This window comes from Oculina patagonica, chromosome 14 (assembly GCF_052425735.1).
Source record: "Oculina patagonica isolate OP01 chromosome 14, crgOcupat, whole genome shotgun sequence".
NCBI classification, from domain to species: Eukaryota; Metazoa; Cnidaria; class Anthozoa; order Scleractinia; family Oculinidae; genus Oculina; species Oculina patagonica.
Genome location: NC_135771.1, coordinates 13231383 through 13252725, shown reverse-complemented (window position 1 = coordinate 13252725; position 21343 = coordinate 13231383). Strand labels below are relative to the sequence as shown.

The 21343-nt window shown below is 38.6% G+C and overlaps 1 protein-coding gene across 2 annotated transcripts; it reads left to right on the top strand.

The window, feature by feature from the left end:
- Window positions 1-1098: 1098 nt before the first annotated feature.
- On the top strand, window positions 1099-18164 carry LOC144638002 (putative flavin-containing monoamine oxidase AofH). 2 transcript variants are annotated; one of them, XM_078497099.1, is made up of 6 exons: window positions 1099-1382; window positions 5734-5925; window positions 13311-13353; window positions 15351-16112; window positions 17348-17548; window positions 17723-18164. In XM_078497099.1, coding segments are annotated over exons 1-6 (1392 nt in total). In that variant the 5' UTR covers window positions 1099-1189; the 3' UTR covers window positions 17724-18164. The 2 variants fall into 2 exon arrangements, with proteins under 2 accessions (XP_078353225.1, XP_078353224.1); XM_078497098.1 differs by lacking the exon at window positions 17723-18164 and having other exon boundaries at window positions 17348-17552.
- The last annotated feature ends 3179 nt before the right edge of the window (window positions 18165-21343 follow it).

The window sequence follows — 21343 nt, the reverse complement described above, 5'->3', positions numbered from 1 at the left end:
AGCGATCATCGACTTAACGAACTTCAAACAATAAGCTTAATTTTTAAAAATAAGAAGTGTAGTAGTACATAAGTTTAATTACACGGGATTACATCAATAATATAAAAATCACAAATAAGCCGTACAGAAATAGAGCTTAAAATGGTTCATAAAATCGTTCATCAGCTGCTGTGGTCGTTCATAAATACAGTCAGCGAGAAGCGTGTTCTAAGCGAGTCGATGGCTTTCACAATCAAGAAACTACAAGCAAGTCAATCGCACACAAAAATGTATTTATTGAGCTGCAGTTTACCTTTGAACATGAAAGTGCTTCAAGTTGTTATCCTCTTCGATTTTGTTTGGTATTGGATCGTTGATAATTAGAGGAATACATTTTTCTTCCACTTCTACAAGCCATGAAGCTGAAGACATTTTCAATAATGCACGATTTTTGTGCATTATTGTCAATACTGCACTGTCGGAGTTTGCTGACGACAGGTAAAGCAAAATCACGTGATCTATTTTAACCAATTACGCGCGTGGATTTTGGACAGTGAACGAAGATTGTATATTAAAGCGTGATAACATATACACTTTAAAATATGCGCGCGGGAATCATTTTTAAATTTATGCAGCATAATTTATGTTGACGTCACGGCACTAGGTGACAGATTAGAGGACCAGCGCTCCAGTCTACTTGATTGACAGAATTAGCACTTGCATCTGACAGCAAGCCATCTGGTCAAAGAGTGAAGCTTGTCGAACGTCAAAATCGACAGAAGTGGTTTGACGACAACACAGCCAAAGATCTTCACCTTAACAACTTCCTTCCTCCTACACGGTGTCTGCCAATCTCGACAGGCATTCTTTTACCAAACTCTCTATTGTACCAAACATTGTTACTTGTGCCAATTCTCCTTATTCCAAAGTTGGATAACAGTCATTTAACATAAAGTTGTCAGCTACCTTTGTTTACGTTAATTGTTTCGTGTTTTGTTCGCAGATGGGCTGATAACTGTCTCGCGTGATGTTATCCCGGAAATACTCAAAAATGTCATGCTTTAAACGCTTCATTGGTTAATTATAATAGACAGCTTCATAAATTCTAGGTCATTTAGTGCAGTTACAAACTTGTCTAGTTTGTCTTCGTTTGGTTTCCTACAATCACTCGATTTCGAAATTAAAACACTGTTCGTCCCTTTTCAAAACCATGGATCAAACAAAGTACACTGCAGTTCGTAACTTGGAGGTGCAAGGATTCTTCGTGAGTCGAGTTAAAGCTTTTGTGGCACTGCTCCTGTTTTTGTCGATGCTGATTGCTTTGGTTGTGTTAGCCGCGTTGTTAGCTCACGAAAAGGGAAAAGAAAAGTACGCTCAAGTTAACGACGATCCTGCACGATTAGGTAAGTGAAATATACAGCCTATCAGTATCTAAGGGCGCTTTCCATTAGACAGAACTAGCTGGTTAGACCATTATATTCACAACCAGAATTTCATTGTTAGTCAGATTTCTCCCGTCAAACCAGTCAACGCATAAATATTATACACTGTTATAGTGGGAAAATCTCTTAGAAATTTCACATTATTTAAAATCACCGGACCGGTCGGCCGGTTCTAACTAATGTGTCTGAATCGATTTAAAAAATATTTTACTGAAATTGTCTACGTTTATTTGTGAGACCCTGTTAGGGTAAATTTCGACAAGCGACACGACGTTTATACAGCGACATGGAAGAAGTAAAATGGCGACGAACGACAAGACTTTTATTGAAATAGCGACAGCGAAGGAAAGAATTAAATAAGAGCACGGTTTCTTAAATGTTCGACGGCGAACCTGATGTAGTCACAAATCCACTGCGTTATCAGCATGCAAGGCTTGTTTTTAGGTCCCGCAGATGTAACGGGCACAAAGCTATCAAGTCAAAAAGGGGATATATACAGACAGTCAAAATTTGCTTTGCTTGTCCTACTTACTAGTATTTCGCTATAAAGGGTACAAGGTGACAGATCCTTGTTCGTTATGGCTGTGGCTGATCAAAAGGAACAACATCAGGCTAAACTTATGAGGGTTTTCATTAGAGCGGGAGAGCGGGAAGTTGCTGTTATAATCACTGAGCTGGCAATCAACTAATTCATCCTGATAAAGGATAGCAAAGTAAAATGAAATACGATAAGTAAGCCCAGATGTCATTTCACCCGAGCGAGATGAAGCCCACCTTTGAAAAATTGACAGTGAACGCCTGAAACAGCGGACATCAGTCCAAAAATAATCGCCCGTCGAGGTCGAGAAATCGGTGGAGAAATGTTTTGCGATCGAGTTGATCAGTAGAGAACACGTCGTTTTTTAATTAATCTGTCAAAGAATTAAAACACCGTTAAGTTTTTAATGCGAAATTTTAAAGTGCCCGAGAAACTTCTGCTTTGTGAACCTTATTTAGTCACGTCGTTTCTAATGGGTCGAGTCATTAAAAACATTAACTGCCTTTTTAAAATACCGGAGAAAGTTCTGCTCTGTGTACTCACGTCTAATTTTGTCTAAACTTTGACACGTTGTGTTTTTATCTGTGAAATTATTAATTAATCTTAACGGCTCTTTCAAAATTCACGAGAAACTCCTGCTCCTTTTCTTAAGTCAGAGTAACATCGTTTTTAAATGGTCGAAAACTCCTGCCCGTTTTTAATTGGTCCATGCATATAATAAAAAAATGAACTGCCTTATTAAAATACAGGGGCACCCAGCAGACCGTTTCGGTGTCAATTCGGGTAAAAATATTTCGGCCCCTAAAATTTTCTGAAGTTTGATAGTTCCGCTAGCGCCGGTATCCGAAAAGATACACTTTTCTTAGCGTTTAAAAATAAGGCTTTAAATCGTACAAAAAGGACACCTATAACGTAAAAACGATGTTCCGACACCTATAGTAAAATTTTCTCGTTGGGTGCCCCTGAAAATACCAGAGAAACTCCTGCTGTGTGTACCTAGGTTACCCACGCATTTTTTTTTAATTGGTTAAGAAATTAAAATATCTGGGAAACTTTTGCTTTGTTACTCGCGTCCGTCTTTAGACAAAATGACGAAATATCGACCGTGACATGCGTACCATTTTTAGTTGCGACATCAAGCTCTGAAATTGAGACGGGAGGCATGTATACCTACCCTAACAGGGCCTCATTTGTAGTGACGCTTGCTAACCTCGATTATAGTATAATCTCGTCTTAGTCGCGTCTTAGAATGCAGCATTATTTATTTTCTTGTTAAATTCCTTTTCTTTGTTCCACTTTAAGTTGGATTGGGTGAACTTGTGATGTAAATCTTACACTGATGTCACGATCATTATATCATTGCACTGATATCGTGAAAAGCCATAAAGGGTCCACCAAAAAAAGCTCTGCGTGAGTAGTCTGCGCCCCAGACGAAACTAAACCTCCGTTACATTACGTCTGTCACGCAGGCTATGTATGATAGGATCTGAAACAATTCCTCAGGTGCTTCGTTTCGCCGATATTCTGCTAGCTACAGCCGGATAGGACGGTGCTCAGTTAAATATTTGTCACATATTTCGGGATTTTATATCAAAATCCACGACGGTCGGTTGCCGTGCGGAAACCTCCATTGCTCTCATGGCTGTCACGTGATCTTGCCGCGAACAACACCAGTGCTTGGACATACCGCTTATTGAAAAGCGGAGATGTTACAATGCTAGCGAGCGAAACGTCAATGAACCAAAAAAGGAAAGCTTAGGGTGGAGAGGGTGGGAAAGAAGACTAGCAACCGATCTTGCTGGCGAGCAGCCTCCTACGCAGACGTTCCTTGAGCTCGTCACGCGGTCCTCCCAAAGAACGTCTACGTTGGAGGCTAGCTGGCGAGTTGATCATGAGCAATCTGTAATATGATAAGAGCAATCTGTAATATGATAAGAGCTAGGCAGCTATGACTCGCGCGGCGTGCTAGGGGAAGTTTCTCCATCTCGTAATTACCAATAAATTTACTAAAAGATAATAAAAACACCAGTGCTTGGGCACACCGTTAATTGACAAGCGGAGATGTAACAAGGCTTGCAAACGTTTTCCTCTGTTATTGCGGGTCGTTTCGTTCAAGAATGGTCGATGAGCTGAAACGTCGGTTTAAAATAGTATAAAATCCTCACTGCATACTCATTACCTCATCGCATAAGATTAAGTTATGGGAAGAGTTTGCGACTGCTGAGGCAATAAGCATGCAACGAGGATAAAACGTGAAATTCTGTCAACCGCCACCAGGGGAGGTGGGCGGTTCGCGAAAGTTGGCCGTCGCGCCGGAGTACCATTAAAATGACCACGTTTCAAGCGAAATGACAGGATTTGTACCCTTAGACCGCAAAGCATGAACACTGCAACAAGCATGCGCCAAAACGAAGGAATTCGAGCATATAATTAAAACTTCTGCTATGAGCTAATTAATTATGCAGCGAGAATAGCATCGAGGTTCTTCTACTCGTTATTATTGTTTTGTAAGGATGTCTGGCGTTAGTAATGAACAAAAAGGCAAGTTTGCGTTTGTCGCAAACTTTTTATATTTGCTAGTCAACATTCCTTCGTGTGATACTCACATAAACATTGCAGGCGCAGGGGCGGATCCATGGGGGATTGGGTGCCTAGCCACCCCTCGTGATCTACAAGAAAAATAAAAATAATCACATTAAAATAGAAGATAAGGACAATGACACTGGTTTAAGTGAAAAAAGTGTTAATATTTTTAGCTAAAGTAAAGTTGAAATATTTGTTAACATCTGCCCCCTTTAGCCAGGCGGCCGTCCAGCCGTCGAAAGTAAAGGACAGCCACTTTTCATCGACATCATCGCGTTATTTGCCCTCGAATTTTCGACAGCTTGTTTTTGGTGGCAATTTTACGAGTTTCTGTGCTTATGAAACAAAACATGTGTGTATAATTAAAAAAAAATACATTCCTTTTAGCATTCAATAGTTGTTTTATCCTTGCTGGCAAGATTTTCTTCTCCATTTGCATCTTTTTAGCGGGTTTTCTTACCGTTTTCTTTCTGTTCATGAAACAAAATTGAACGAAGCGATTTCAAAAGCAAAGCATTGACTCACCAAGTCGTCCCCAGGTCACTTTGCCAGAGGCTAAAGATCTCCACGCTCGTGGGTGAACAAAACGACGCATATCTTTTCGTGTAAGTTCAACTTTAAATTTCAATCACTGCTCGTAAGAACTAGAGTTTCTGTCCCAAATATAATTCAATGATAAACAAGGCAAATTGACGAAAGAATAGTTTTGTTAAATTGTCTAGGAAAAACAGCAGATTAATAGCTTAATTCAAAGATGTTTTTAAACATCTTTGAATTAAGCTATAAAAAGCAGAAATCACGGAAATCACGTCTAAGAGGCTTCAACTTTTTCAACATTTTCTGGAGGGGCATACCCCCAGACCCCCCTAGAGGCATGGAGCCTGCGGCCTATGAACTATGGGCCTTTGGTCCAAAATAATTTGCATTCCCACTTCCCACTGATACCTTTCCCCCTCCCCCATAAAAAATGGGGCTTAAACAAGATAGTAAATAAAAATATTTGTAAACAGCCACCCCCTTTGAAACATCTTGGATCCGCCCCTAAGGCAAAAATTGCACAGTACGGACTGGAAATCATCTCTTAAAGCTCAAAAAGTCATTTTATTCCTTTATTTGTCTCCAGACTAAAAGAAGACTACGTTAACATTTTTTTATGCCCTACTAACCCTAATTTGTTTGTTTTATTTAAAGAAGAAGAGTCTTCCTTTACCCCTATGTCATGTGACGTGGTAGTGGTTGGTGGAGGTATTTCAGGCTTGTACATGGCGGAGACACTCATGCGAATGAAGAAAGAAGACAACGTATGTTTGTTTGAAAAGGAATCCAGATTTGGAGGGCGAGACTTTGACGTCAGGTTTAGCCGAGCACCAAACATCAGCATATGTAAGAATTAGTAAAAAGAGAATAATCTCCATTTTTTTCCTTTGTTGTCAAGCTGGGGAAGGCTACTCAACAAAATTTCACACGGTCTAGGTTCCCTATCCTGAGTACCAAACCATTATTTTTTCTTCACCATTTAAGACAGAAAAGCTTACCCTTTCGCATACCTTTCATACCAATTGGTACCCATTGGATATACCTAGGTACCATCTTTCTTTCTCTAGTCGCTTGCTCTCGGGAAAAGACGTCTGATCCAACTACAGGCCATGGAACACAGTTTCTGTTCAAACCTTATTATTCAATAGCAAAAGTATACTATCCACGATAGCAATAAGAACAGAATAGAACAAAGCTACCATTATTCTCGTGTATTACCGTATTCCAGGATTACTGGACCATTTTCGTTGTAAGATAACTTGCAGTTGCAAAATGATATGATGCTTAAGGAGGCTCGATGTAGTTTTTTTAGCGCTAGGGTAGTCGATTTGAAATTAAATGAAAATTAATCTGGGAAGCCAAAGTTTGATTTTTGCCAATATATACCACAATGATCAAATATGACCAAAGTTTCATTTTTTTGCTGGTCACTAAGTACCATAGCAACGATTGTCGTTTTCTTTTGTTTTCAAACAACCTTGATTTTCTCGAAATCTATATTGACTCTCGGTATTCATTTTTTTATATATATTTTAAGTATACTGGATTGTATAATTGACTACATGTACCTGTAGACAAAATCTTAGAAAAATCTGTAAGAGCGTTTTAAAGTAAATCAAGAATGAAGTTTTTTGTAACTTTTTGTAGTTTCCTACAATCGGCAGTCGATATATCTTAACAAATTAAAGTAAAAACTCTCTCGCTTTTAGTTAATGGTCTTTGATGGTGTAAATTTTTATATTTCATTTTAAATAACTCCGCTCAAATACTGCGAAACAATTTAAAAGCGCCTATTTCACATTAAAACGGGATTCTATTCTTGATTTATTTGAAAACGGTCGTACAGATTTTTCTTAAATTTCGTCAACAGTTAGTTAATCTACTAAACTTTAACATATCAATAAATGAATACCAAGAGTCAATCTAGATTTCAACTTAGAAAATTAGGCTTGTTTGAAAACAAAAGAAAACGACAATCGTTGCTATGGTAACCTTTGTGACTAAGTGACCATTAAAAAAATGAAACTTTGTCATATTTGATCATTATGGTGTATTTTGGCAAAAATCGAAGATTGGCTTCCTTGATAATTTTCATTTTCAAAACAACCACCCTAGGGCTAAAAAAACTACATCGAGCCTCCTTAAAGTGTTACTTTCATGAAAACGTACAAGCAAATTACTAACCGCGACACAGGCAAAAGCATACAACAGCTGACCTCTTATTGATTTTCAACGCCAGTTTAACACAAATCAAGAGGTCGAAAATCATTTCCCCCCCCCCCCAGGTCCGAAATTTTTTCGGGCAAAATGCTTGGAATTCGGGCAAAAAGTCTGGAGAAAAAGCACATAAGTCGAAAAATCTCAACATTACGTTAAAAACGAATTACAGCAACAGAAAAAAGTATTGGAAATATAGCTTTTCAAAAATCTAACTGATTTCGCATTCATGTATGTTTTTGTTTCCTCTTTTTAAATTGCTATAATCACGTTTGATTTTTCTCGCAAATTCTGTGTAACCCCTCCGTTTGAGAAGGAAATTGGCAAGGGTGACCAGAAGTAAGGCCTTTGCGCGCGGGTGGATCCAGTGTAAGACCTTGAAACAAAGCTGTTACAAATGTTATGAAGCAAGTGCTTTGTCTCAAATGTGTTAAGAGCGAATTTTTTTGTAGACCGCGTGAAAACAAAAAAATGCGGTACAAACTTCCAAAGTCATCTACCTTCATTTTTGGCTCAGAGATACCTTATGGTAAGTCGATAAACGTGGTGTAATTTTTTCGTTTAAATCTATTTTAATTTTCGAGAAAATATTCAGACACTGTAACGAGTGCCCGGCGACATAAAATGGCCGAAACGAGAGCGACAAACATGGTCACAAGAACTTAGCTCATCAAAAGCGTAAATTGAAGATGACCTTTCTCAAGTTTGTATATTTGTACAGGAGGCATTGGCGAATGTTATGAGTCTAAAATAAGGATAATCAACTGAACTATGAAATCCAGGCAGGCGTTTAAAAATCACCATTTTCTCATTGTTTACAGATTTCATTTTGGAGACGTTTTTCACGAAGCACTTTTCCTATGCGGTATAACTCGGATTCGCCTAAAACTTTGGCTTAGATAAGTAGAAATGATGTACTTTTTAAGTATATAAAAATTTGCTCTGGGCTATTGATTTTATCCAAGAAATAGACCGTCCTACTTCGAAGAAATCGCTCGGCAGTGACTTATGTAAACAAAGCAAATAATCGAATTACGCAGTACACTTTCTCTTAATATAGCCAAAATTCGAACACAATCTTATCATTTAGCTACACACGAGTTTATTTATTAATATTTTACTCTTACCTTGCAAACGCAGTGGTAAAACATTGTTTTTCCCCATTCTTGACATTCTTTTGTCGGCAAATTGCACGGGCAAGCGCCTATATTTTGCTTATGATACAATCAGTCGCTATTAGCAAAAGCCCTCGTAAACATGGTATTTCTTGACAATTTTAACCACATTTCAGGTTCCATACAGCCATTCGTACAAGGGACTTGATAACACGATGAACAGATTCACTTAACGACGTTTTAAGCCTCAAATGAGATGTTGTGAAATTCAAAGAACGGTTACATGTCATTGCTCGTGAACCCTCCTATTTGTCACGCAATGAGTCACGAACTCCCGGGAGGTGGGTGGGTACTGTACAGGGGGCTCCCTACAAAGTCTGCATTTTTTCAACTGCCATTTAGATACAGTCGACTCCCGATAACTCGAATTCACGTTTTAAAAGTTTTCTCATGCTCTCTTGTTTGTCCACATGTGCAACCTCTTACTCGGTCATAAAAAAGCCGCTTTTTGAACTCCATTTCCCCTTTTATTTATTCAATACAAAAAAATCAAGATCTACAGACTTGAAAAAAGCACTGCGTCTAGCACCAACGGTACGGTAATTTGTACAGGCTTTTTTATTCCTGTTAAAATTATTATACTATTATACGGAACCCCATCTGGGCGTGGTAAAAGCTTTTTAATTTGACCCCGGAGCCGGATACCATTTCTATGTCTTTATCAATGATCTGAAGACTGCCAACAAATCACGAGAGTATGTTTTACCTTTAAGTGCAGCTCAAAACGGAACCTTTGTGGTTAAACTGACAGGCAGCCTGCCACGTCCTGAACACCCTATATGTGTGACCAAAATCCGTAACTTAACCATAATATGGGAGTTCACCCTTCCCGCTTCCAATACACAGAGGAGTCTGTCATAAACGTTTTTACTTTTATCATTTTACTTTGGGGGGTGATCAACTTATCAGTACGAGATCACTAGGAACGTCCCGCACACTTTTTTCGGGATCGCGTTAATGTTTGACTGCATTCACTTTAATAGGCCTGCATAGCAGGCGTCGGAAAGGGGGGGGGGGGGGGAGGGGGAGCTGGGTCGCTGGGAAGAGGGAGAGAAAGAGGGAAAAACGTAGGGGGTTCTTAAGGCAGGCGTTCCCTCTTCCCCGTCTTTTTCCCTCCCCTTTTCCCTCCCCTTTTTACGCCTGCCGCGCAGGCTAGCATTCACTCGAATGCGGTGCTTTTGTTTCAGCATATTATTACGTCAGGAAAACGTTACATAATCGACATTTGTTATCAGACGACGCTAAGCTCGATTTTATATATATCCGTCACCACCGTTTCCAGAATTTATCAGACTAAAAAAGAGAAAAAGAACAAATCACACTGTGTTAGGTTTCTCCTTTTTAAACTTAATCATATCGCATTTTATATAACCACAATATTAAACGGACTGAGAACTGACTTACAATTAACCCCTTCTAGCTCGATTTTGATGACGATAACGCTCATTCATGAACATAGCGCACTCGAGGCGTCACAGTTTCTATCCTTCGAAGCTTCGCTTATTGGGTAATTTACGATTCCGATTATAATTACATAGTTTCTGGAGGAAGAAAGTGGCATTTAAATTTTGAAAGAGTTTGGTCTTGAATATAATATTCATGAAAAATTAGAATTCCGGACAATCGGAAATCTGGATAATCGAGGTTCGACTGTACTTTCTATAAAAATTTAACAAAATTAATCGCAAAGACTTACCAGACCCAGCAGGGACAAATATGCCCGTACGTCGAAGGATCGTTCTCGAAAGCGCTTTGTTGATTCCGGGGGGGACTCGCATAAGAAAGTGACGGGAGTGTACATTTTGGGTATTTGGTCTCACTTAGGGTCTTCCGCGAAAAAATAGCAATATTTTCAGCCAAAATGGTCTCGTTCAGGGTTATACACGCAGAAATATACAAATAGCAATTCTATTTTTAGTTTTTTGGAGTCGTCTAGGGGTCAAGAAAAGCTCGAGCCACACCCAGATTGTTCTCTTTTAGGGGTTCTTTTCAAAATTTCTGACCAGCATCCCCGTCCGTTTCATATAGCAGTCCCCCCGGGTGTTGATTCCGCAATCAGACTTACGTGATTTTCCTTCTTTGGCATGCCTCGATAATTCTGCGGGAACGCGGCACCGTTGCGAACCTCTTCTCCATCCATTGCCCAGAGAGGACCGATGAGCTGGGCAGATAGTGATGTCCGAAATATTCAAAGGTACATTGAAGATTGACGCCGTGCTAAAATGATATCTACTTCTGACTCAACATCATTAACACCCGCAGCCAGTTTGTGAGCCGAGATATCTTTTTCACATGAACGCAGAGGGAGTATAACAGAACTTTTTTCCGCAGCTCGACTTCGCTTATCTTGGGAGCAGTATCCCCCAACTAATCTTTGAAAAGAGTAATTGATTTTCATTCTATACTCTGTAAAATTCTCTACTCATTAAAAGCACAAATCAACAAAATATCAGTTCTTGTCCCGGGGTTCTTGTTTTCTTTGGAAACTATGGCGCGACGCTCATTATATTGTTAGAGCTACACCTAATCTAGTTTATTTTTCCTTTCTGATTTGTAAATAGAATCTCTGATATTTAAAAAATGCTATTTCCACTTTGTTAAAACAAAAAATATGTGACCCCTTTCTTTAATCCGTGCCAGACCTTGACGTTAAAACCCCTCCACAAAATAAAACCAAAAAATAAAAAATAAAAGTTACTTCGAAAAAACAAAACAACCAAAAATACAGCTGCAGTACTCCGTTAAAAATGCAACAACAACGGCAACAGTTACTCAGTGACCTTCCCCGTTTCAGGTTTAATAATTTTTTTTTTCTATAGTATCTTTATGGTTTTTTGTTTTTTTAACGTGAAAACGTACTTTCATCTACATATGCCGTGACTTTTTGGAAAGGGTTTTTAGACTTTTTATTACCCCGTTTATGTGCCATTACGTTTATATAAAGCCCCACCAAAACCACTTACGAAGTTGTATAAATCCAGGGATTATAACCGAAATTTTACGGTATTTCTCAAAGTACATAGCCCACCAAATTTAATTCAATGGGTAACCTCCCCTCAAGTGACAAATCATTGCGTGACAGATGTCAAGCCGCCATTTTCGCTCTAGTTGATCTTCTGCAAAAACAACGGCCAAAACGCGGTTTTTAAACTGTGAAGCAAGTTTCTTCTATGATGTGGCCGTTTTCACTTAATGTGGTTGGAACTGTGAAGACCGGAATGCGGTGTTTTTTTTTTTCAAGGACCTTCTGGCAAAGTTATTGCTGATTTGAAATTCTCGGGAATTCTGGATACTGTGATTTGGTAAACACCGTTCGAGTGCTGGTAACGTATTTGAAACAAAAGTAGGATACAAAGCAATCTTCAACAAATTGTTATGCCAGGTAAGCTAAATATTAAGTTTTGGATCAAATAGGGTGTTTACTAATAAGATTTTGTCGGAATTTTGGCTTTGAGAAGGGAAAGCGTAATTCGAGCCTTATTCGATTATTTGCGGTTGTTGACAAGTCGGTGTTGTGATTTCGTCCAAATTGAAAGGGGAAGTTCTTCGTAGCAATTAAAAGCCCTAGACTGATTTTTATACCATTAAAAAGAACATCATTTCCACTTATTAAAGCCCAAGTCTTAAGTGATTCTGAGTTATACCGCATAGGAAAAGAGTTCTTTGAAAATATGCTCCAAAATGAGATTTTTAAGCAATCAAATTTTTGTAATTTTTAAACAGGCTCTAAATATTCAAATCGATCTTTGTAATACTGTTCTTAGACTCAAATCATTTGTAAATGCCTCCTTAACAAATATACAAAATCAAGAGAAGTCTGCTTTATTTTGCGCTTGTGAGCAGCATCATTCTTATGCTCTTAATCGTGGTATGAAATTCGACCATTTCATGGCTGTCGGCGGGCGTGACAGTTTTTATTTTTTTTTCTGCCAAACAAAGATAGCTTTTAAAGAAAAAATCATAGCACGTTGATCGACTCACCATAAGGTATCTCTGAAAAAAAATTGAGGGTAGGCTTGTTTAAAATTTTGTACCACCTCTCACTCGGTCACGGGAAAAATTCGCTCTTAAGTCTTAAATGTTTTGTCCCATTTACCCCTGACACGCTTTTACATAACTTTCAAGTACGGGAAAACAATTGTAAATTGGCTCCCCCAAAATACGTTAATTTTTGCTGAACACAGGAGTGGAAATATAAAATATTTCTGAAGAAAAAGGATACAGTGCATTGTCATCTTCGAAAGTAATTAAAGAAACAATCGTTTCCTTGAAGCATGCAGGCAAGTTAATGCTTGTACACAACTACTACTGAAATGCACTTTTCGTTGTCCATTTTAAATGCCTCGTTATTAATGCAAGTCATTTTTTTTTCGGGCAATTAGGTCTCCGCCCTCCCCCCCCCCCCCCCCCCAGGTCCGAAGGTGCCCGTACGCCTATGTCGAAAATCGAACGTTTTAATTCAATCCACGAATATAAATTGAGCTCGATTGAGTTCGATTGGGTTCGATTCACTATGTCGGGGAGTTTCCACTGTACTAAAGCCTGGTTTTCACTAGCGACGCAAGCACAAGCGCAAGAATAACTGCTCTTATTTCACCGTGAAAACGGCTCCACTAAAGCAAAAGCAAAAGCGCATTGCAGTATTATGCTTGTGCTTGTGCTTGCGGCAAGCACAAGAACAAGGATCAAAATTTGTCATTTTTGCGTGATTGCGCTTATGCTCGCGCTTGTGCTTGCGTCGCTAGTGAAAACCAGGCTTAAAACTCGTTAAGTGCGCTTTGTGTATTTTGGAGTTATAAAGTGAGTGTTCTTGTTAACTTTGTCCTTATATTTATTTAGCTTTAGGAGCCTGGCGTTTGGATAGAGAACACAAGAGAGTAATGTAAGAAAATATCGTTTTCTTTATATCTTTGAAACTTTAATCAGTCACTTTGCGATCCTATATAAAATATCGTGTCCATCTTAAAGTCTCAAAGGGCTCTAGGGACAGTATGAGGTAAAAACACTCACCCACGGTACATCTGTGAGTTTAGATTTGTGTGTGAGGCAAAATCACCCTGTGGGTACTCGGGCGAGTGTAGATGTGAAATGCCGAGCAGCCTCTGGGTAGTCTAGTGTGGCGACGGGCTCGTTTGCCTCCCTCCAGTACGGGAAAAAAGGTTTGTCACCTTGACAACTAACGCCCAATCATAGCGCGAGGCTGCACGTGAAAGGCAAGGCTAAATAAAAAATGCGTCGACTCTATCGGAGGCAAGGTGTTTGAGAAAGCCAAAAGTGTATAAACCTTGGTTATTTTTTCCGTATTCTTTAATCGCGGAGAGAGGCAGCCGGTTCAAAAATTTACTGTAGTGAAAGTATGGTCTTCGAACTATATCCAAGCGAAGTTTTGGAGTGAGCGGATGAAATTGAAAGCAGTTTTTGGCTTGTTTTTGTCGAGCCGTGGTGTTTATCGAGTGTCGCAAATGTTCACCCTTGAATAAAGTTAGGTAAGAGTAAACCAAAATTAAAAATATAGTCAAGAAACAAGACAGAGACAACATATGATGTAAAAGGTGAACTTTACTAGCTGTTTATTATTTTTCTTTCGAAATAAATTTTTGCTAAAAAACTTCATACAAATCCTTATAATTTTGACGCCGCCATTTTGACCGAGTTGTCAAAGCGTGTGCCTGGGCTCCCTGTGGTAAAAATGGCTCCAAGGGGAAAATAGGGCCCAAATACTCCATTCATTTTCCTAAAGGGGTTTGAGGAACCAAACATCGGCATTGAAAATTTCCTGTTTTCTAAGAAAAGATAAGGTTTGAGCTCTGGGCCGAACTGATTAAAACTGCCACGATTAAAAGTTGGTCGAAGTAGTTCAATTTCTCTTGTATAAAAGTGAGAATATTGCTTATTATTATGGAATTTGAGATTAGTGATCATTAGTCGACGTCAAAACTGGAGGCCAGCAAATATATATAAAAAAAAATCACTAAAAAGTCATAAAAAGCTGAAATCAAAATTCACGCTAAGCCTGGATTTGGTTAATCGTGTTTTAAGCAACCCGGCCCTGAGTTCCAAGGTAAAATCATCCAAAATTCAATGCTCCAGAGACCCCTTAACGTTTATAACTGAGTCAAGATGGCTTTGTGATACCATATAAAGTTAACATGGATTGTTGTCAGCAATTCTCACAGCCCCTAAAAACTTTGAGAGTCTATTTTTGTGTGTCTGTTAGGGACCGGTCATTATTTTTAGGTTGGGAGGGCTGGTGCATATGAAGGAAGGCTATGTTTAAATTATCCCGACCCTCTCTTTTCATAAAGCACATTTCTTGCTGACCCCCCCCCCCCCCCCCACCCTGCCCCGCTTTTACCCACTGAATGACTCTCTTAAACCTTCCTGGTATGCGTGCATAAGGTTCTGTGCTTCCCTTATTCCCTGCATAACAATCATTGACCTCCCCCTATTTGCCCCAGTCCTTCCCACCCTCAAAATAATGAAATAATGACTCGTCCCACAACTTCATTTATCCCTTAGTGGCCTTACTGGACCTTCTAAAAAAGCTTTAAAAGATTTAGATAAGAAACAAGATGATGTAATGATTAATAAATGAGCAACAGTGTTTTATCAAGTTTAAAACACGAGGGGCAGCCGAGTGTTTTAGACTTGATGAAACACGAACTGCGAGTTTATTGAACGGCTTAAAAATCTTCTGATGTAGATCAACTCATTCTTTCACTAATATTTAGATTTGGGGTTATTTTGGCCTAGAAAATTGGACGTAAAGTTTAGCCGTGTCTTTATCAGATATAAAGACACTCATTAAACATTAATTTTTTTTTGTATTTTCTTTATGAATTATTAATGAGTTTTTTAATTGTTTTTTGTTTATTTCAGGGACCTAGCGAGAAGATTCAATATCGCCATGTTGGAAATGGGTTCCACAAAACAAGCAAATTTCGAAGCAAGAGGAGTCTACGCATCTAGTTCCCAGTCCCTCAAAGAACAAGCTTTCCCGACTCTGTTGTCAGGCCCCTTTGCAAACATGACTCCGTCCGAAATGATTGAGTACGCATGGGTGGACGTGACTAGAGAGAAATCACTGGAGGTTCCTTCTTACCGAGATTTTTTGTGCCAAAAACTTGGAAGCGAAGGCTGCGAGTTTTACTCGGCCACGTGGGCACTAAAGAGAAGATATGGCGAAGAAAGCACTTTGTCTAGATACGAGAGGAATGAGGCTTACAGCTATTTTTCGTATGATTACCTTCGTCCCCCTGGTGGAATATCAGATATCATCAGAGCACTAGAAAAATCGGCGAAGCATTTCGGAGTTCAGATGTACGCCAGAGAAGCAGTCAAATCAATCGACAGAAAGGGAAGTCTTTTCGTAGCTAAAACAGATAATTTTACAGTGTCAACCAAGAAGATCATCATTGCAGTCCCAAGCTTTCCATTTGAAAAGATTACCGGAGATGTGGCCGCAGATATAAAAGCTAATTACCTGTTTGGATCAATTAATCCAAGATCTGCTTTTAAAGCCGTAGCGATTTACAGTTATCCTTGGTGGGAAAACACTTCTTCCTCTCATAATCTTACCTTGAAACCTCTTGAAGTATTCCAAACAGGGGCCACGTGTCTGGTTTGTGTTATGCCTTACAGGTAAGTTGTCTGAAAGCAACTTTCCTCATAAATGAATACTAAACGAAATTTTTATTATTACAATCAGCGTGCTCTATTGAAAATCCACCAATCCGGTTATCTGTCTCACCGTTGTCTACAGTTCTACAGTTTTTCTGTCCAGGAACTATCTGTCTAGGAACTATAGTTGCACCGCGGAAATTTGATTTTCTTGAAACAATACGCTAGTTTTGACAGCTATTTCTCGTATGATTACCTTCATCTCCCAGGTGGAATATCAGATTATTTTTTGAATGGATAATTTGAAAGCCGTAATTTAACAAACCAAAAAAATAAAAAAAAATAAAAAAATAATGCGGTGAATTTAGTGGGTTAATTTGTCTGTAGGCCCGCTTGTTTACAAAAAATTTTCTCAGACGAGTACTATCCATCCGGGTATTTTCCTCGGGCCTTCTGCGGATGAAAAAATTAGTATCGTAGGAAATTTAGTGGTGAACTATAATCGCTGATAGAGCACGATCGCTCGTGCGTGTCCCTCGGAGGTGAAATTATTCTTGATACTTGGATCTCAAATACTTAAAGTTGTAGGTTTCTCACTGTTACCATCACTGTTACCAACAGAAAATATTATAATAATTATTATTATTATTATTATTATTATTATTATTATTTTCTCTTGCTGTTACCCATTGTGGTGTCTAGATAACGAGAGCTACCTGTCCAACTGTTTTGGAGGTCGTACTGGAAAAGGGTAGCACAAATTGCCCTCACGTGCCAATTATGACATCACATCGCGCTCGAATGACGTTACTAAATCTAGAATGAGCCATCTTGAATCTGCCAACTAAAATTTCATGATTTTTCCAAGCTAATAAATGGTGGTTTTACTGTTTTAGTTGCTTAAATAATATAATGATAATAAAAACGCAAAGACCCCCAGAGAAACTAAGCGAAACGCCAAAATAAAAACCGGAAAAGTCCAAACATAACGTGATTAACAATGATGTAATAAGTTGAAACGCTTTTCGAAACTATTCTACAAATGACCAAATATTTTTGTCCTGTAGTCCCTACAGCCAGTTTTTGTTCCTAATTTTTGGGTAAAACATGACCTCCCCCTACCCCCCACAAACAAAAAAGTTATGTTCCCAGATCAGTTTAATTGATCCTGGTTATGCTGGGTAACTAGATGCCTCAAAATCAACGTTGCTTAGTTCCCAATAAAAGTACCTTTATATGTATGTGTTTGGTTTCAGTGGCAGGGGACCCAAAGGGGAAGCCGTTATTCAGCTGTCGTACGCTTGGCGGGCATGCGCAGTCAAGTGGGGTGAGCTCTCCAAGCTGCCTAAAGCAGTTTTCGAGACAGAAATCAAGAAAGCCATACAGGAGATTTTTACAGGAATGGTTGTACCAGAGCCCCTGGACATTGCGTTCAAATATTGGGAAAATGTAGCCTGGTAGGTTAATTATTAATTCGAGTAACTATTTGAGATTAATTTCTAAGGTCTGTGAAATCAAGCTATGGTCGTTTGGGTACTCATGGGAGGTATGATTGGTCAAAACCATTGACCAATCAATATCGAACGCTCCTGCATACATTTTTGCCAATAAGTACTTTCTCTACTCAACAGACATCAAACAAAGGCAGGCTCCAACGTTAGCCGACATGATTTAGCAAAATGGGCCAAACGTCCATTTCCTGGAAAAGAAATCTACATGGTGGGTGAAGCGTATACATCGTTACCCGAGTGGAATGAAGGAGCTCTTCTATCAGCGTATGAAGCTCTAAAGGAAGGCTGGGATATAGAACAACCTGAGCCTTAAGATACCTAAGACAATGTGATAACAATTTGTAACAAACAATACACCAAGGCTTATACTGCATGAAAAAGTAGGCCAACTTTGCGAGACACCAACACGACTAGAACCGATAAAATAGGGTTGCAAACGTAGACAGCTGTTTCGACCTTTTTAGTGCGAGGTCCGTAGGACGAAGAACTAGTCAGGTTAAAAGGTGACATTGCCCTTCAAGTAGGCAAAAAAAAAGGATAAATTAAAATTCTTTGAATTCTTTGTTAGACTACGTTCAGGGGTGGGGGTAGGTGAAGCAATTCAGCCTTTGAGAACAAAAGACTGAGACAGTGTCCCTTTTCCACTCCTCAAGGTCTCTTGGTTCCCTGTTGAGTCTTTCGTGGTAGTAGAAAGGTTTTTTTTTTTTTCGTAGTCTATGGATCATGATCACAACAAACACTGCGGATGATGCATATTTGGTCCAACTTTAAAATTTTTGAGACGAGAATTTTCCATTCTTACATTCAAACACAATTTCAAGAGTTATAAATTGCAAGGGATGATTATAAAAAAGACTTGACTTACGAGAAAGATCGCAGTGATGGCTTAAAAGCAATAAGAAGTTCGTTGAGTGCAGCTCAGACTCCTTCGATGTCTCCCTGGATATTAAAATTTACTTATTATTAAACTACTTAAAAGTGTGCGCGAAAGCTCTATTTCTACCGTAGTTGCTGGAAGATGCGAGTGTTCGTCAAACTCAAACTCAAACCTCGGTGTGTTTATGAAATCAGTCTTGTTAAAACCGGGCAGCTAATAAAATAACGGATGTAAAAAAAATTTCGCCCAAAATGGCTGTTAGGTGACGATAAGTATACACGATAAACAAACAAGTGTCCATGAGAGTAGCTAAAGTTGCGCGAGAAATTACTTGTGTAATGTGTCCGTTTAAAATTATCTCACGTTTAATGTTTAATAATTGTAAGTTCAAAATATCAAACAAAGTTGATAACGAAAAGGAAGCACTTATTTTAAAATCTCATTCAGCGTAACAAAACACTTATTGAAACATTCAGTTTACACTTGAAGTAAATAACAAAAATAAGTCTTGTTACAACGCCTTCACAAGTTTCAAGTCATTTTCACGGAATTTCTGTTTGTTTAGAAGTTCAAGCACCACAAGTCTGAGATAAATATTGCACAAAATGTTCGGATTATCTAGTGATGTTCTTCGTCGCTTTACTGCGCCATTTTAATCGCTGTTTGTTCCTGTTTTGTCTTGACCATTCTTGCTTCCTTCCAGATAAATTCCATGACCCTGTTGGTCGTTGTTGAAGCAGTGCGAGTTCTCCATTTCATTCCTGTCTTTAATTTGAAATTCCTCCGATCCTTCTTCACTCACTGTACTCTTCAATTCACCTGGAAGAAAATGTTTTTCGTTTTCTGCCTCGCTGTCAATCGACGAAGCACATGAATAGTAAATAACTGATGTCAACAAGGAGCACGCGAGAACGAAATCGAAGCATTCAAGAATGAAAACCATTTTTATGCCAAACGCGAAGAAACCACTGCTATCAGCTAGGTAAAACGAAGTCGGAAAGCATCTGAGAAAACACCATGTGTCAACGTAGGAAACAATCAATCACGTCCCACGACAAAATAACAAAACAAGTATTTCTCGTAAATTCAAGCTTTTTTTACTTGGTTGCTACAAGAACGCATTTCACAGTAAATTAGGAACTCGTTTCACACTTATCAGGGTATAATTATGGAAGAACACCGCCCACTTAGTGAATCACGTTTCAGGAAAAGAAAAACAGTCATTTCACGTTTCACACTAAAAACTGAACCACGACTCACGAAAATATATATTATATAAAATATATACCCCCTTCTCCTCAACACTATGTAGGGACACGATTCCCTTTTTGGTATCCAACGATAGTATTAGAAGAAATTGTCTTCTACAACAGGCAAGCTACGCCTGTAGACCTACCTTGTCGAAGTCACGTTCACTTGCTCACTTTTAAATAATAAGCACGTGTTCCAGAGTAGTTAAATGTGCTTGTAAAATGACTAATCGCGTAGGCGAGTGAATTGTGACTGCGCGAATAAAGTGCTTTATAGCACATGCATGCAGATTTCTAAAACTTATTATCTGTACACTGAGCAAGATGGATACACAAATCATCTTTAAAATTTTATGACAATTTCTTCTGAAATTGTTTTCTTAAAGTGTGCGGACAAATTCTGTTTAAATTTTGTCGATGATTTGATGAGCGTTTTTTTTTTCATATTCACTCAAAAATTGCTTCTTTTGTTTTCCTGGTACCGTATGACGTCAAAGGTGAATTTTTTTAATCAAAGAAATTGCCCACCATTTCAGTTAACGGAGATACTATTGTCTCATTTTACGAGTCAAAACAAAACTGCATATGCACTTTTTCCACGAATGTGACTGAACATTTTCTTTGTGCCCCGGTATACGTATTGAACAGAGAACAGCTAGGTGTCGGCCTAATGGGCAGTTTAATTATGTTTACTTGTGTTTGTATTTATAGAATTTAAGATCTAGAATGCAGAAGAAAATTTATGAAAATCTTGAAGCCGAGCATTGTAAGCTGCTGAGCCGGGCACTCCAAGAACTTTCAATTCAGATAAACTACTTGTTTAATCTGTTATTCATTTGTTAAGCCATATTAACAAAGTGTATTTCGTGGCTTCTAAGACATGTAAGATGTTTCTTTTTGTATTGCAAAACGGAAGCAAATTTTATTGTCATTTAAATGATTTGCGTTATACGAGCTGTGCAGTGGAAGCATTGTATGTAAACGTTGAAACAGCTCTTGTGGGAAATCGCCTCTAACTTTTACGAATGAGTTGTCTGTCCTGAATCGGATAAAAATAATCCGTCGATTCATGCCCAGTGCGTTTTGTGTTTCATTGCCGGTTAAATTCGAATGTTTTCCAGCATTATCGCTCAAAATCAAAAATTGTTCGACAATGTTATGAGAATTATAACTGTTTCAATTAACTGGGTCTCACGAGGTTTTCTGTCTACAAAAATATATCATTAATCTCATTATAAACTTTAATCCAGGAATTGTAACTGGTAAAAGGACTGCTAAAAGCTGATTGATACGGTTAGGCGTGGTCCCCAAACGATTTCAAAACACCATTAGTTCAAATAACTTAATATTATTTCAACTGAGTCAGCCTGACGATCTTGCCAACTCCCAAGTAAGCGACCATCCAGAGAAGACGGTTCAAATTCATGATAGGATTTACTGTATATTAATTTAAAATTATGAACAGCCTCTAGTGTAACGTAAATAAAAGTGCTGTATTTAGACCCCTGTTCAAAATATTCCATATGAAACGATTAAAACTTGTTTATATGGATGTCTGAAGGAGAAAAGAAAGAGAAGAAAAGAAAAAAGAGTTAAGTATAGCAACCAACAATG